The sequence below is a fragment of the Nycticebus coucang genome, chromosome 20, assembly GCF_027406575.1.
Source record: "Nycticebus coucang isolate mNycCou1 chromosome 20, mNycCou1.pri, whole genome shotgun sequence".
NCBI classification, from domain to species: domain Eukaryota; kingdom Metazoa; phylum Chordata; class Mammalia; order Primates; family Lorisidae; genus Nycticebus; species Nycticebus coucang.
In genome coordinates, this window is record NC_069799.1 from 35,737,523 (window position 1) to 35,749,940 (window position 12,418).

At 38.2% G+C, this 12,418-nt stretch overlaps 1 protein-coding gene across 3 annotated transcripts in view; it reads right to left on the reverse strand.

The window, feature by feature from the left end:
* Nucleotides 1–326: 326 nt before the first annotated feature.
* Nucleotides 327–12,418, reverse strand: part of LOC128572818 (zinc finger protein 724-like) — a 38,207-nt gene continuing 26,115 nt past the window's right edge. The window contains exons 4-6 of one of the 3 annotated variants that reach the window (XR_008376257.1): nucleotides 2,900–5,117; nucleotides 1,598–2,815; nucleotides 327–1,532 (exon numbers count right to left, since the gene is read on the reverse strand). Coding sequence is in view for 1 of the 3 variants with exons in the window: in XM_053572930.1 (XP_053428905.1) it covers nucleotides 3,208–5,117 (1,910 nt within the window). In the remaining 2 variants the exon portion in view is untranslated. Of the gene's footprint in view, nucleotides 5,118–12,418 lie in introns of all 3 variants that reach the window. The other 2 variants (XR_008376256.1, XM_053572930.1) reach the window with 2 other exon arrangements.

Here is a 12,418-nt window from a genome sequence, read left to right on the forward strand (position 1 = left end):
TCTCATCTGAGACTCTAGAGGAACTATGCCCCTGACAACTTTCTTCCCTTGTGGTGCAACCATTTCAAAACTTCCTTCTGCTCTTGGGGCCTGCTGCTGGCCTGGCTTTCTCTCACTGACTCTTCCTCCCCACTCTGGTTATCAAGACCTTAACAATCTGGTTTAACATTATGGTTGTGGAGCCTGAGGCACCTTTTTAAGCTTATGAATATCAGCCTAACTGGGGGATGAAGTGCATTGTGGAGATGAAGAAAAAAAAGAGATGAAGCAGGGGTACATAAGGAGCTACATTACCTGGAAAGCAAAGACAGCGTGAGACCTGTAGGTGTAATAAGCAATATGAGCAGGCAGAGTGAATTAACAATGTTTATTGTTCTATTAACTTATCTTGCCAAAGATGTCTATTTTCCTCCCAAATTTTGGCACCAAAATGTCACATATGGGGACCAGACATCAGGTATATGTTCCCTGTTTTTTTGTTCCAAGGGCCAAAGAATGGTTACTGGTACCAAGACAGTGGAACAAATGAGCAGAATAAGTAGATATGTGTATGCAAAAGATCAAAGTTTATTAGAGAACAGTACACTCCAGAAAATGAACACATCTTTCAAGTGGAGAAGACTGTGGGTTTAGTAAGATGCTTTGCTTTTATATAAATTTTCCAATTCTATGTTAAGTGGTGTGGGGGGTAAATATTCATTTTTCCTGGAAAGGGAGAAAACTTCCAGAAAGGAGAGTCTTCCCATTTTCTATTCCTGTAAGGCAATTTCCAGAAGTTATCATTGAATTTGTGAAGGGTGATAGAACTGGTGTAAATTGTACTATGTTAATGAAAATAGGTCACTTGAGCTTACAGTCACATTACTTGAACCCATGATCCAAACATCCCTTTTTGTGGCCTTGGCCTTATCTCCATATTGTTGCCTCTCTACCTCTGAGACTCATTCTTGTAAAGCAAATATCAGTTCACTTTGTGAAAGCCTTCTTGAAATGCCAGTTTGTCTTTCACAGAAGCCCCCTCTGGTCATTTTGTTCCTCTAATGATGGACAAAGGATCTCCTGTATCATCTGACCCTGTCTCTTCTTAGCCCTACCTAACAGGACAAACACAACTTTAAGGCTTTGAGACTGCAATTTGTAGAGTATTTTGTTCATATGAATTATGATTAGAAAAGCATGAGAAACATTTAAAGATATTGTCTCATTCTTCCCATATATACAATTTCTGTATGAATTCTGTTATGTACTAAAATGCATGAAATGTACTGAATCCTGCTTATAGGATTCAAAACTTTCTTTACATTTGTCAGGGATTTCTCTGTTATAAATTTTTCATTTATATAATGGTTCGAGCACAAAATAAACATTTGTTATGTTCTTCATATTTGTAGAGTTTCTCTTCAACATGAATTCTACTGTATACAGAAAACTGTGACCACTAGCATTAGGCTTTGCCACGTCTTCATATTGTCACATTATTTCTCTGGGATGATTTTTCCTATGTTTACTAAGGGCTGAAGACCAGTAAAAACCTTTGCCACACTATTCACATCTGTAGGATTTCACTCCAATGTGAGGGCTGAAGACCAGTAAAAACCTTTGCCACACTATTCACATCTGTAGGATTTCACTCCAATGTGAATTTTGTTATGCATAGTAAGGTTTGAGTTCCAGTTATAGGAATTGCCACACTATTCAGCTGCAGGATTTCTCACCAGTGTGAATTCTTTTGTGCTTAGCAAGTTATCACCACTAGGTAAATGTACTACAACATCCTTCATATTTCAAAGATTTCTCTCCTTTATTATTTATTTTAAATACAGTGAGGTTTGAACGTGAATTAAAGGGTTTGACACACTGTTCATATTTATAAGGGTTCTCCCCAGAATGGACTCTTTTACATGCAGAAAAGTTCAAATACTGATTAAAGGCTTTGCCACCGTGTTGTCACTCGTAGGGTTTCTCTCCAGAATGAATTTTTTGATGTTCAGAAAGACCCGAGTATTGGTTAAAGGCTTTGCCACATTCTTGGCAATTGTGGTTGGTCTCAGGAATGAATTACTTGATGTACAGAAAGGTTTGAGTACTAGTTAAGGGTTGGACACATTGTTCACATTTGTAAGGTTTCTCTAGAGAATGAAATATTTGATGTTCAGAAAAGCAATAGTACTGGTGAAAGGCTATGCCCCATTCTTAACATTTCTAGGGTTTCTCTCCAGAATGAATTCTTTGATGTCTAAAAAAGTGTGAGTACTATTAATGCTTTGCCACATTGTTGACACTTGTAAGGTTTCTCTATGGAATAAGTTCTTTGATGTTTAATAAGGGTTGAACTAACAGTAAAGCCTTTGCCACATTGTTAACATATGTAGGGTTTCTCTCCAGAATTAATTCTTTGATGTCAAGAAAAGTGTGAGTACTGGTTAAAGGCATTGCCACATTCTTGGCATTTGTAGAGTTTGTCTCCAGAATGAATTCTTTGATGATTAGTAAGGTTTGAACTAAGATTAAAGGTTTTTTTTTTCTTTGTGTGTTGCAGTTTGGCCAGGGCTGGGCTTGAACCCGCCACCCTCGGCATATGGGACCAGCGCCCTACTCACTGAGCCACAGGTGCCGCCCAAGATTAAAGGTTTTACCACATTGTTGACATTTGTAGGGCTTCTCTCCAGAATGAATACGCTGATTTTCAGAAAGGTGTGAGTACTGGTTAAAGGCTTGGTCACACTGTTGACATTTGTAAGGTTTCTCTTCAGAATGACTTCTTTTATGTACAGAAAGGCCTGAGTATTGGTTAAGGCTTTACTACATAATTGACCTTTGTAGGGTTTTTCTCCAGAACGAATTCTTTGGTGATTAGTAAGGGTTGAACTAACAGTAAAGGCTTTGCCACATTGTTGACATTTGTAGTGTTTTTCTCCAGAATGAATTTTTTGATGTTGAGAAAGGTGTGTGGACTGGTGAAAGGCTTTGCCACATTGCTGACATTTGTAGGGTTTCTCTCCAGAATGAATTCTTTGATGATTAGTAAGCTTTGAACTAGGATTAAAGGTTTTACCACATTGTTGACATTTGTAGGGCTTCTCTCTAGAAGGAATTTTTTTGATGTTTATTAAGGGTTGAACTAAGATTAAAGGCTCTGTCACATTGCTTACATTTGTAGGGCTTCTCTGCAGAGTGAATTAGTTGATGTTCAGAAAGGTGTGAGTATCAGTTAAAAGCTTTTCCACATTGTTGACATTTGTAGGGTTTCTCTCCAGAATGAAAACTTTGATGTACAGAAAGGCCTGGATATTGGTTAAAGGCTTTGCCACATTGTTGACAAATGTAGGGTTTCATTCCAGAATGAATTCTTTGATGTTTAGAAAGATGTGAGTCCTGCTTAAAGGCTTTACCACATTGCTGACATTTGTAGGGTTTCTCTCCAGAATGAATTCTTTCATGATTAGTAAGGGATGAACTAATCGTAAAGGCTTTGCCACATTGTTGACATTTGTAAGGTTTCTCTCCAGAATGAATTCTTTTATGTACTGAAAGGCCTGAATAATAGTGAAAGGTTTTGCCACATTGTTGACATTTGTAGGGTTTCTCTCCAGAATGAATTCTTTGGTGATTAGTAAGGGTTGAACTAACAGCAAAGGCTTTGCCACATTGTTGACATTTGTAAGGTTTCTCTCCAGAATGAATTCTTTTATGTACTGAAAGGCCTGAGTAATAGTGAAAGGCTTTGCCACATTGTTGACATTTGTAAGGTTTCTCTCCAGAATGAATTCTTTTATGTAGAGAAAGGCCAGAGTAATGGTGAAAGGCTTTGCCACATTGTTGACATTTGTAGGGTTTCTCTCCAGAATGAGAACTTTGATGTACAGAAAGGGCTGAATATTGGTTAAAGGCTTTGCCACATTGTTGACAAATGTAGGGTTTCACTCCAGAGTGAATTATTTGATGTCTAGAAAGATGTGAGTACTGGCTAAAGGCTTTGGCACATTGTTGACATTTATAGGGTTTCTCTCCAGAATGAATTCTTTTATGTTTAGTAAGGGTTGAACTAACAGTAAAGGCTTTGCCACATTGTTGACACTTGTAAGGTTTCTCTCCAGAATGAATTCTTTTATGTACTGAAAGACCTGAGTAATAGTGAAAGGTCTTGCCACATTGTTGACATTTGTAGGGTTTCTCTCCAGAATGAATTCTTTGATGTCTAGAAAGGTTTGAGTACTGGTTAAATGCTTTGTCACACTGTTGACATTTGTAGGGTTTCTCTCCAGAATGAATTCTCTGATGTCTAGAAAGGTATGAGTACTGGTTAAAGGCTTTGCCACATTGTTGACATTTGTAGGGCTTCTCTCCAAAATGAATTCTTTGATGTTTAGAAAGCTGTGAGTACCGGTTAAAAGCTTTACCACATTTTTGACATATGTAGGGTTTCTCTCCAGAATGAATTCTTTTATGTACAGAAAGTGTTAAACAACTGTTAAAGCCTTTTCCATATTCTTGACATTTGCAGGGTTTCTCTCCTGATTGAGTTCTTTTATGTCCAGAAAGGTGTGAGTACTCCTTGGTAAGTTTGTCACAGTCTTTATAGTTGTAGGGTTTTCCTCCACTATCAATAGTCTCATGGTTACAATATTGTGATCTGTGGCCAAGACATTTGCTATCATTTTCACACTTGAAGAGTTTCTCTCCAGTATGAGGTCTCTTATGCTTAGACAGGCTTGAGTCAGATTTGAAGACTTTGCTACCTTCTTTACATTTGTACTGTTTTTCTGCAATATGAATTATCTCATGTGAACATGGGTTAGAGGCTTTCCCATCCTTTATACAGTGAAATGTTTTGCATATGGAACATATCACCTTATGTCTATTTAGATTTGACAATTGTGTGAAGACTTTTAAACATTTACTACATTGGAAGATTATGGTATGGGTAGCCGTTAAACAGTGGTCAAGTTCACTGTCACATACTTTCTGCTGCTTACAGTCAGACACACTTGCCCAGTCTTTTGTTAAGTTTAAATTGTCAGGGGCACAACTTTGATATCTTCTCAGGATTATGTCTGGGAATAAAGTATTTGTGTCCAAATCTTGCCAATGGTCTTGGTCAGGATGGTTAGATATACCTGAAATAAATTTAAACAATAGCAATGTTAGCCACTGACTTTTTTTTTTATCAGAACTGAGTAAATACACATTACATATTTTATCTACAAAATCATGCCAAAAACATTAGGAAGATGGCATAATACAGTAAGTACACAGGCACTAATTATCTTAAAGGTAAATAAATATTACATGTATACACTGCATTTCAGGGAATTCTAAAAACCAGGTAGGAATGTTAAGCACAGCAAGTGAGCAGAAGTTGTAGAAACAACATACACCCTGCCATTGGCTCATGTTTGTAATCCTAGAACTCTGGGAGATTGAGGTGAGTGTATCACTAGAGCACAGGTATTCGAGATCAGCCTTAGCAACGATGGACCCCATTTCTCCCACAAATAGTAGTCAGGCCTGGTGGCACATACCTGTAGTCCCAGCAATTCATGAGGCTGAGGCAAGAAGATCTCTTGAGCCCAGAAAATTGAGGATGCTATGGGCTATGACAACACAGCACTCCACCCAGGATGACAGAAACTCAGTTCCAAATAAATAAATAGACAAATAAATGTGTGTGTGCATATTTATAATATAAAATAGTTTAAAAAGCTAGTAAATATATATACATATATATCTCTATATTTTTTGGTTGTAGTTGTCATTGTTGTTTGGCAGGCCCAGGCTGGATCGAATCTGCCAGCTCTAGTGTACATGGCTGGTGCCCTAGCCACGGAGCTTCAGGCACCGAGCCAAAAGCTAGTAAATATTAATAATAACAAAAAGAGACCAATAGAACAGGAAGAAGTTTGTCATATTTACCCACCACAGACATTACTCCATTGTAATAGAACATGGTGAAAATGGAAGTAAACTTCTAAATCCCAGCTTTGTCCTTCAAAGAAAAGAGTGACACCAGTGTTAATCCTTGTTTGCAGGGCCTTTCCAGAGAAAAGTTGCTGTCTTCCATGATCGAGGGTGCTGAAAGGAATGGTGCTATAGTCTATAAGACAGACTGGAGGTACTGAAACCAAAGGTAAAATATTGTTACAGTAGCAAAGAGATTCCAAGACAACAGACAGATTTAGGACAGACAGATACAGAAAGTGACCACAGGCTCTTAAAAGGAAATGTGGATAAATGCTTCACCTAAAAAATAACCACACACTTCCACAGGCAGAACACTGTCAGAATGTAATGGTCCTTGTTTTGTGAGTACAATTTGTGTCAGATTCTTGAAGGATTAAACCATATCACAAACTTTGTGAAAGGTGGCTTTTCTCATCCTCAAAAATCAGTGAAAAAGTCTAACATGTACAAATTTTAGGATGATATAACTCAAGGAAACAAAAGAAATAATCTGAAATCAACCATAAAATATCGAGATGTCAAAATTACCTTAAACGTTATCTGAATAATGCTTAATGGGTCAAATGGCAATGATACAGACAACTAAGCAGCATCACAAAAATGAAGATATCGAAATAAATAAAAGCATAAATAAACACAAATTCTGAAGTTGAAGAACACAAAGAAAATGACCCAGCAATCTCAAATGTAAGAAAAAAAATATAAAATATCACAAAGCTCACCATACTCTAGCAAGTAGAAACAGAGAGAGTCCCATACAGACAGATGAAGATCAAGGATTGAAAATCACACACAAGAAGAGAATCTTGAAAGCACCAACAGAAAATAGACATGTCATCTCTAAGCATGTTCCTGTGAGATTACTAGTGGAGTAATCAATGCAAACTTCCACATCAAAAAAAGTTGAATGATACAGTCAAAGTGCTGAAATTTCAAAGCACATATACGATATTAGTAAAATTGCCCTTCTAAATGAAGAAAAAATAAATATTTATCATGATAAACAGATGCTAAAAGCTGGCACATAAATGTCAAAGGAAGGCCCTTTCATTGAGAATGAAATGATCCTAGACAACAATACTGAATTATGTCAAAATAAGTAACTCTGGGGAAAATAACTAAGTACAACTATGTGAAAATCTGTATTGTTATAATGATGGTGCATGAAATACTTTTAATCATACTTGAGAGTTCAAAGACAAAAACAGAAAGTTAGCACTAACCCTCTGCTAATGGGTCTACATGTACAATATAACAAGATGTAATTGCTGATGTCAATAAAATAATTTAGAACAGATGTAAAAAAAAGAACATTTAAAAATTAAAAACTAGGAATAACTGTTGTTACCAGTTTAAAATACATTTTGAAAATGTGTACTTGCCATGGTAACTATAATGAAAATACCTAAAATCACACATTCAAATAATTAAAAAAAGCAAAGCATATTACTACACGAATCAATGAGACACAAATGAAGACAGAACGGGGAAAACAGATGCAAGAATCAAAGAATACAGTTAATAAGTTGTCAACAGTAAGTCCTCTCTTTCAAAAATTATGTAAATATCCATGGACTAAATGTCACAATCCAATGACAGACACTCAATAATGATAGGGATTTAAAAAATATGAAAATCAAGATCCATCTATATAGTATCTAAATGATACTCATCTTACATGTAATGATAAAAATGGAATAAAAAATTGGCACTAGTAGCTCAGTGGCTAGGGCACTAGCCATACACACCGGAGTTGGTGGATTTGTACCTGGCCCGGGGCCTGCCAAACAATAATGACAACTACAACAACAAAAAAAAAAAGTAGCCAGGAGTTGTGGCAAGCACCTGTAGTCCCAGCTGCTTGGGATGCTGAGGCAAGAGAATCGTTTAAGCCCAGGACTGGGAGGGTGCTGTGAGCTGTCATGCCATGGCATTCTACCCAGGGTGAGAGCTTAAGGCTCCGTCTCAAGGAAAAAAAAAAATTGCAGGAAAAAAAGACATTTAATTGAATTATTCATCAAGTGAGAGCAAGGGAGATTATAATAATAAGATATATATATGTATATATGCACATGTGTGTCTGTATGTATACATACACACACGTGTGTTGAGACAGAGTCTCACCCTGTTGCCCAGGCTACAGTGCCATGGCATCAGCCTAGCTCATAGCAACCTGAAACCCTGGGTTCAAGCAATCTTCCTGAATCAGCCTTTTGAGAAGCAGGGACTAATGGTGTCTGTAACGATAATCAGGTAATTTTATCTTCTATTTTTAGTAGAGATGGGGTATTCCTCTTACTCAGGCTGTTCCCCAACTCCTGAGCTCAAGACATCCTCTCATCTCAGCCTCCCAGATTGCTGTCAGTATAGTTATATGCTCCTGTGCCCACCCAGGGCACAATATATTTTGAGGTAAAACCTGTTTTATTTATTAAAATATACTTGAAGTCAAACTTTCCAGAAAAGGTAAAGAATACAAAATAATATAAGGCCTTATTTGTTAGAAGCATATAATTACTTTTTATTATTTTGTATGTATAAAATACATAATGAAACAAAATGTAGGACAGATTTACAGCCCTCATGTACACAATCAAATGAAGAGCTATTTGCACACATATTTATCACAGCATCATTTGCATAATTCATTAGGTGAAAGAAATCCACATCTGCCTCAAAATATAAATGGGAAATATAATTTAGGATATATAAATAATAGAGTATCACTCAGCTTCTAACAACCAGGAAATCTTCTAACATCTCTAATAAAGATAAATCTTGACATTATGATAAATAAAATAATACAGATTCTCTCAAAAACCAGATACATTTGAATAAAATTGTATAAAATAATGAAAGTAAGGCTAGGCGCAGTGGCTCATGTTTCTTTTTTTCTTTCCTTCTTTTTTTTTCTTTTGAGACGGAGACTCAAGCTCTCACCCTGGGTAGAGTGACATGGCATGACAGTTCACAGCAACTCCAACTCTTAAGCTTAAGTGATTCTCTTGCCTCATCCTCCCAAGTAGCTGGGACTACAGGTACCTGCCACAAGGCCCGGATATTTTTTGTTTTTGGTTGTAGTTGTCATTGTTTGGCAGGCCTGGACTGGATTCGGACCCGCCAGCTCTGGTGTATGTGGCTGGTGCCTTAGCTGCTTCAGTACAGGCGCTCAGCCTGCTCATGCTTGTAATCCTACCACTCTAAGAGGCTGAATCTGGTGGGCTGTGTGAGCTCAGGAGTTCAAGACCAGCCTAAGCAAGAGTGAGACCCTGTCTCTAAAAATAGCCAGGTATTATGATGGGCGCCTAGTTCTAGCTACTTGGGAGGCTGAGAAAGACAAATGCTTGAGCCCAAGAAACTGAGGTTGCTATGATCTATGATGCCACAGCACTCTGCCAAGGGCACAAAGTGATATGCTGTCTCAAAAATAAAATAAAATGAAATAATGAAAGTAATTACATTTGTAGAAACAAAAGAAAAATAGAGTAGTGTTTATAAAGGACCAGACAGTGGGGAAAATGGGCAGCAATTTTGCCTATATTGAATTTCAATTGTGCAAAATAAAAATGTTCTAGAGATGTATTTTAGGTTTTTTTTTTTCTTTTGAGACAGTGTCTTACTTTGTTGCCTTGCGCCCAAATGATTCTCTTGCCTGAGCTTCCCAAGTAGCTGAGACTTTTAGGTGCCTGCCACAATGCCTGGCTATTTTTGGATAAGGGGTCTCACTGTTGCTCAGGCCGGTCTCAAACTTGTGAGCTCAGAAAACCCACCCACCTTGTTCTTCCAGAGTGCTAGGATTACAAGTACGAGCCTATTTTTAGAGGCAGGGTCTTGTCTAGCTCAGACTGGCCTCAAACCCGTGAGCTTGGGCAATCTGCCAGTCTCTGCTTCCCAAAATGCTGGGATTACAGGTATGAACCACTGTGCCAGGCCCTAGAGATATATTTTGCATAACAACATTAATGTATTTAACACAACTGAACTGTGGAATTAAAAATTGTCAATTTTACATGTTTTTTAGTTATTTACATTTTGAGAGCAATCAACCCAGCTAGCTCTCCCAAATGTTATGCGTTTTTTACAAGATAAAAATAAACAATAATACCAAAAATAAAGGTACATATGGTCTTTCAAAAATTATCTTGAAATTACACAAATGATTCATACAAACAATATATCATCACCAATAAATACGTATTATAATTAAGACAGTTTTAATAAGTTAAGTATTCACCTATAGGTTAAAATAAATATTGGCCAGCAACCAAGAGAAAATGTACTATATGAAAATGAAAAGTAAGTGATATATAGGTAAACAAACAGAAAGAAAATGAAATTGCCAGTACACACACGGTTGATTTATATTTATCTTTTGTTCTCAATGTCTTAAAGTATACAGAGTTGAATAATACCATACAACATTACAATATACGAAGTGTCCCAAGTAACTTATAGATATAAAATATAATCTCAGTTTCCTATTTTTAATATTTTTATTTTAACAGGTAGAAAACATGACGGAAAACTATGGTATGAATATTTTGTAAATAATGGTACATTTAGCTACAATTTCCCACTTTCCCTATGCATGTATGTCTGACAAATTTGGGGACACCCTGTATAGGTGAAAACTACAAACAAAATTGACTGAGGTGACCTACTTCAAAAAGTTAAAAAGAGATGGGGAGCAGTGGCTCATGTCTGTAATCCAAACTCTCTGGGGGACAGAACCAGGTGGATGGCAGGAGCTCACTGACATTTTTCAAAGAAATACAAATAAATGGCCAACAAGCATTTGAAAAGATCCTTAAATTACTAATTATTGGAGAAATGCAAAACAAAATCACAATGAAGTGTTACATCATACTCACAATGAACACTAAAAAAAGTTTGTCAAGGTTATACAAAAAGTGGATGCTTTGGGGGCTGGGCCCGGTGACTCACGCCTGTAATCCCAGCACATTGGGAGGCTGACGTGGGCGGATGCCGGATCTCATGAGTTGGAGACCAGCTGAGCTACAGCGAGACACCGCTTCTAAAAAATAGCCAGGCTTGGTGGCGGGAGCCTGTAGTCCCAGCTACTAGCAAAGCTGAGAATCACTTGAGCACAGGGCGATTATGTCAGACTCTGTCTCCATAAAAAGAAAGTGGACACTTTTTAAAATGTTGGTGAGGAAAAATGTTGCAGACACTATTAAAATGTAGGGAGGTTTCTCTGAAGACGAAAATTAAAAGTTATTATTTGATCCCGTGATCTCACGCCTGGGTATATATCCAAAATATCCACTGCAGAACGGGGAAGATACATGTTCTCACTCATTTCCATCACAGCATTATTCATAAAAGCCAAGATGTGGCTGGGGGCAGTGGCTCACGCCTGCAAATTTAGCACTTTGTGGGGTGTGGTGGGAGCGATACAGGTCAGGTGGGCCCTAGCCAGGTCACGGGAGCTGAGGGGAGGACCTGCTGCCCTGGGGGTGTCTGTGGGATGGCAGCGGCAGAGGAACCAGCAGGCTGGAGGGTGGGCAGGGGAGCCCTGCAGGAGGTTCCAGTGGCGGAAGGGCGAGACAACTGCTGGGGAGACACCAGCACCTTAGGTTTCCCTCTGCCCCTTGCACTTGCTGCTGAACAGGGAGCCCCAGTATCCTAGGCCTGGTCAACTTCATGTAAGTTTCCTAGGCCTGGGAATGAAAGGGATTGTAGCCATTCATTTGCTACCCAGTCCTGGTTAAATGTAACTGATGAGGACCCAAGCACCTAAATGTTAACTACCAGAGTCCCACTAAGTGTAACTACAGAGGACCCTATGTGACTACAGAGAGGGAGCTTTTTTTCCTACTAGGTTGGTTTCTCTGCCAGGAGTGATGGTGTTTCTGTATTCTTTTCTATAAATAAATCCTGTCTTACCACTGATCTATGGTCTGTGAATTAATTCTTCAAATCACTGAGACCAAAGACATACTGAAGAGGAACTTGCTGTATCAGGAGGATAGCTGGAGCACAGGAGTTCAAGACCAGCTTAAGATAGAGCAAGACTCCTTCTCTACTAAAAGGTGAAAAAGTAGCAGAGTGTTGTGGGCCCAGCTACTTGGGAGGCTGAGACAGGAGGATTGCCTGAGGACAGGAGTTTGAGTTTCCTGTAAGTCATGATGTCACCACATTCTTCCCAGGGGACTCTACCCAGGGACAGAGTGAGAGTCTGTCTCAAAAAAGAAAAAAAAAAGCCAACAGGTATAAGCAACACAAGTGTCAGAATATGTGGCATGTACAGACTATGCAGTATTATCCAGCACTGGAAGAGAACACCTTGCCACATCCAAGGACAAGGACAAACTTGAAGACTATCATGTTAACTGAAATAAACCACAACCATGTGACAGCACAGTTACACTAAATCTGATGGATCTTAAGTAGTGAAACTCACAGAAACAGAAAGCAGAACAAAGTCTGTCAAGGA